This window comes from Crocuta crocuta, unplaced genomic scaffold (assembly GCF_008692635.1).
Source record: "Crocuta crocuta isolate KB4526 unplaced genomic scaffold, BGI_CrCroc_1.0 scaffold344, whole genome shotgun sequence".
NCBI classification, from domain to species: Eukaryota; Metazoa; Chordata; class Mammalia; order Carnivora; family Hyaenidae; genus Crocuta; species Crocuta crocuta.
In genome coordinates this window covers 994,256-999,411 of record NW_027533081.1, presented here as the reverse complement: position 1 = coordinate 999,411, position 5,156 = coordinate 994,256, and the positions used below count along the sequence as shown (strand labels likewise).

General features: G+C 48.8%; 1 protein-coding gene across 1 annotated transcript in view; it reads left to right on the top strand.

The window, feature by feature from the left end:
* The window catches only part of LRRC74B (leucine rich repeat containing 74B), a 15,881-nt gene extending 11,167 nt beyond the window's left edge, over positions 1 to 4,714 (top strand). The window contains exons 7-9 of the mRNA XM_077745945.1: positions 267 to 345; positions 2,074 to 2,169; positions 4,559 to 4,714. Of these exons, the coding sequence (XP_077602071.1) occupies positions 267 to 345; positions 2,074 to 2,169; positions 4,559 to 4,714 (331 nt within the window). The remainder of the gene's footprint in view (positions 1 to 266; positions 346 to 2,073; positions 2,170 to 4,558) is intronic.
* The last annotated feature ends 442 nt before the right edge of the window (positions 4,715 to 5,156 follow it).

Here is a 5,156-nt window from a genome sequence, read left to right as displayed (position 1 = left end):
GGGGGGGATGAGGGGGGAGTGGGGGAGGGATGCTCCAGGTGTGCTTGCTGAGTGATCTCCCACAACACTGGGAACCTCCGGTGAAGCAGGGTTGTTATCCGGCTTTTACCTACTGACCTGCCCAGGGCCCCTGGGGCATCAGTGGAGGCTGGAACATGAAGCCCAACCAGGTAGATGCACCAGCAACACCAGCTGGGACCCTGGGACCGTCTGGCTCTGCACAGCTGCTCAGAAGGTAGCAAAATGCATGTGTCTTTCTCTTGCAGCAACAACCGTATTTCTGCAGTGGGAGCCTTGAGCCTGGGCCTGGGCCTCCGGGTCAACCAGACACTGAGGATTCTTGTTGTGAGTGCTAGCCTGATGGGGGAAGCCCCAGCATAGACCTGCCTGTATGTGTCCACACAGATCTCTCCTCTGCTGCATCTCCCCACGCTAGTGGCAGTGGGGCATGAAATTTCTAGAGCCCAGATGAAGGAGGGGGCCTCCTGGCTTCCCCCTGTGACCACTTCTTTCCCTTGCCGTTCCCTCACCCGTCTCTGGCCTGACCCCGGCACTTCTTCTGATTTCTCCCTCATCCATCCTTCCCTCCTGCCCCAGCAGTGTCACCCTCACCTCCCAGCTGGCCTTGCTCTTTCTCAGCTCACTGGGTCAACCCAGCTGTACCGTTGGCCATGCTCAGCCCTACCTGAGGCCTTGTGTGACAGCAGGGGGTTCCCTTCTTTCAGGGTTGCCAGTCGGGTAGGAAAAGGGAGGGTGCAATGGAAGGTGGAGACTAAGAGGGCCACTGTGCTCCGAGAATAGTACTGCCAGGTCCAGGGGGGCATCCAGCCCTGCCTGGCTCTCAGCTCCATCAACTGGCAGGAGAGACCCCGTGGGCACCTGGGTGGCTCAGTCGGTTAAGCATCAGACTTCAGCTCAGATCATGATCTCATGGTTCATGAGTTCAAGCCCCACATCAGTCTCTCTGCTGTTAGTACAAAGCCCACTTTAGATCTTCTGTGTCCTCTCTTGGCCTCTCCCCGCTCATGCTCTCTCTCTCAAAAATAAATAAACATTAACAAAAAAGAAGAGCCCCCTGAAGCCCTCCCATCCACTCTCCCCCTGCAGCCCAGACCTCTCTTAAGCTCTGGATCCCCATTTCTAGCCACCTGCTGGACCATCCCCTGGACGTCCCAATGGGCATAAAGCACAACCTGAAGGCATCCCCTCTCTCTCGGTGGGGGGAGGGGCTCTTCACTGAGTCAAAAGCAGGGGCCCAGTGCTCACCCCTCCCTTTGCCTTGCCTTCCATCCTTCATCTTACTTTCTGCAAGGTGCTCAGGCTGTCTGCTCTTCCTTCTCACTTCCCCTCATGTTCTGTTAACCTGTGAGTTTCCCATTTGTGGCCCTTCCTTCTCACCTACCAGGTGATCTTTCTAAACCAGGAACATGCTCCTGTCCCTCCTTGCTTTAAACCTGTCAGTGGCTCCCTCTGGATAAATCCAAGGTTAGTAGTACGTCATTCACAGCATATTGGGCTCTGGGCTCTGCCATAACCCCTCTGCTCATTCTCTCACCCCAAACTTCTCTGAATTCTCTGCACATGGTGCAATTTCTCCCCTTTATTTAGCTCCTCCTGCTCTTCTTGCTGAAATACCCAGGTCTGCCCACCTCACCTGTAAAGCTCAGTGCAGGTGCCTAACCTTCACCTCCCCAGAAGAGCTGATGCACACTCTCACTGCACTTATCACACTGCATTTTCATGATGCTTCTTTTTCCTCTCCTTTCCATGATGGGTGAATTCCTTTAAGGAATTCCTTTAAGGCAGGGCTGTGCCTTGTGTGTCTGTATCTTTGGCACCCAGCCCAGATTTTGGCATATGGTGGGTGCTCAGCCAGTGCATACTCACTTCCTCTCTTCCCTGGCCTCACAGCCTCACCCAGGGTATTCTGTGAGTGGAGACAACTTCTGAGCTGAGACAGTGGGGTTGTCCTGAGCCACTTGTCATCAAAGACGAGGAATCCCTCCCTTTTGACTTGCTCCACCTCCAGCCTCCCTTGGCTCAGTTTTTCTCAATTGTGTGTGTGTTTCTCAGGTGTCCAGGAATCCCATGCGAGGTGAAGGCTGCTTTGGAGTTCTAAAGTCTGTCCGGGATAATCCAGCGTCTGCCCTAGAACTGCTGGATTTCTCTGTAAGAGCTTTTTATAAATCTTGGGGCACCTGGGTGGCTCAGTTGGTTAAATGTCCGACTTTGGCTCAGGCCATGATCTCATGGTTTGTGGGTTCAAGTCCTGTGTTGGACTCTGTGCTGATAGTTAGCTCAGAGCCTGGAGCCTGCTTCAGATTCCGTGTCTCCCTCTGTCTCTGACCCTCCCCTGCTCACGCTCTCTCTCACTCTTTCTCCCAGAAATAAATAAAAAACATTAAAAAAAAAAGAGCTTTTCATAAATCTCATCTGTGATCCTTCCAATAGCCCCATGAGTTATCATTTAGAGGAAGAAAGTAGGAATTACAGAAAGAGGGTGTCCTGCCCAGGTACTTAGTGTGGCTAAGTCTGAGTTCAACCCCAGGCCTGAATGGAGGGCCACAATGCCACTGTGGCTTTATTTCCACTCCTGACTGGGAGGATACCGCTGTGGTCTCACCTCTGAATTCTGCCTGTGTTCTTCATTGGCTGAGAGGGAACTGGCTCAGAGGACACAAAGCTCACTGTTCACTGATGTTTGGATTTGCAGACTCAGTACTTACAAGCGCCCCCACCTCACTCTCTGCCCTATTCTGCCTACAGGTGGATATTGGTGCTGGAAGATTCACTCATGTGACTTTGAGGGAGATTAAGACTCTTTTTCATTCAGTTGTGCTTTTTGGGGGGAGGAGGAGCAAAAGGAGAGAGAGAGAGAAAGAGAGAGAGAGAATCTTAGGCAGGCCCCATGCATGGAGCCTGACACAGGGCTTGGTCCCACGACCTTGGGATCATGGCCTGAGCTGAAATCAAGAGTCAGATGCTCGACAAACTGCATCTCAATTGTTCCTTTTTAATATAGAAAATTCAGGGCACCTGGATGGCTCAGTTGGTCAAGTGTCTGACTCTTGCTTTTGGCTCAGGTCATGGTCTCACGGTTCATGGATCAAGCCCCATGTTGGGCTCTGTACTGAAAAGAGGGAGCCTGCTTGGGATTCTCTCTCTCCCTCTGTCTTCCCCTCCCCTGCGCTCTCTCTCTCTCTCTCTCAAAATAAATAAACTTAAAAATATAGAAAATGATATAAGCAGTTAAACATTAAGGAGAGAATCTCCAAATACAAGTTATTAAAAGTCTAGTCACAAATCACTGCTTATTCTAACCCTGGTTTATTTAAAACAAGATTTGAGTCAAAGCCTTTCCAGAGACGTTTTTACATTTCTAATCCTTCAGGTTTGGGACAATTGATGATGCTTCCTTCTTCTTATTGTTTATTGTTTCCTTATTTCTTCCTTCTGCCTGCCCAGTTTCTACAGCTCCAAAGCCAGAGATTAGCATGCCTTGACCATGTTCCTCCTGCTCTGAGAATTTCTGACAGCACTGGGTTCCATCATTTAAACAAAAGGAATTATATGTGAAACTGTTCTGCAAAAATACATGCTTATTCAATATAATGTATGGTTATTAGCAGAAGCTTTCGGTGTAACAGGAACACCACAGATTTTGGAATCAGGCCTGGGACCAAATCCTGAGTCCATCAACATGGGATCTTTTGAATTGGAAAGCAACACTTGTCTAGATGCAATATTCCATTTTCCTGTCCCTTAACTGTTATTAGTCTAATCTCCCTAGCCTAGATACTCTTCAGTTTTAAAGGAAATACTTCTTTTTTTTTTTTAATATTTTTATTTATTTCTAGGAGAGAGAGAGAGAGAGAGAGAGAGAGAGAGAGAGACAGTGTGAGCAGGGAAGGGTCAGAGAGAGAGGGAGATACAGACTCCGAAATAGGCTCCAGGCTCTGAGCTGGCAGTCAGCACAGAGCCTGACGCGGGGCTTGAACCCACGAACTGCAAGATCATGACCTAAGCGAAAGTCGGACGCTTAACCGACTAAGCCACCCAGGCGCCCCTAAAGGAAATACTAAATCCTTACAGTTCATGTAAAACCCTTCCCAGGGCTCAGCCTTGCCTTTATGTGAAATGGGGCTAAAACCTCCCACCCAGGGTCATTGTGAAGAGGGTATGAGATATCAGAGCTCACAGAAAAGTTAGAGAAAGATGCCACTGGTGCTAGTATTCTTCCCCTCACTCCCCATGCTTTTCATTTGTTATTGAGGAATAACATTTATGCTGAAAAGTGCACACGGATCAGGGTGTGCATTTCCACAAACAGCACATACCTATGCAACCAGACCCTAGATCAAGAAATGGCATAAGCTCCAAGGAGCTCTCCTGGAGCCCCTTCCTTTCTCTATTTTAATAGTTTGGGGACTACTGACATTGTCAACCATAGTAGAGAAGCTGACCTAAGGATTTTCTTAAAGCCTTGTGTGCACAAGTGAAAAACAGTGAAGTTCTCAGAAGGTGATAATGTATTGCCTTGTAATGGGTTTCTTCTCAGGGTATCCAAGTGGACAGAGAGTTTGATGACCTTGCTAGCTCAGTGAAGGTCATTCTTCCAGCACTCCATATAAAGACTGCTGCCCACAGAGTGGAGTACAAAAAGGAGTCGCCACCAGTCTTCACCCCATCCCTACCAGCATCTGTCCCTAAGTGACCGTGGTGTATGACTTCCTCATCTCACATTGGTCAACTTCAACTTCCATGTGGAGAGTTCTTGGCCTCATGATGCTTTATTACCACTTGACTCTGCAGTGGGTTCCCATGTCAGCCAGGTGGTAAGTCCTGTGGAGCCTGTCTTCATGATGACTCAGATACTCGTACCCTCGTCTCCATCCCATGGCCTCTGTTAATGCAGTGCCTGGGCCTTCCTTTGCTCACACTAATTTGTGTAACATGAACTATGTTACTATGTGGCTATGTGCTACACTTTGAGCTGGGTATGGGGTCAAAGATGTCTAAAGTTCCTGCCTTGGTGACTTCAAAATACATGAAAAGATAAGGTGGTGTGAGACTGGCATTCCCAAACTCAACTTGCCGGAGTGCAAACTTACACAACTTTTTTGGAAGGTTTTATGTACGAAGAGCCTTAAATCTGC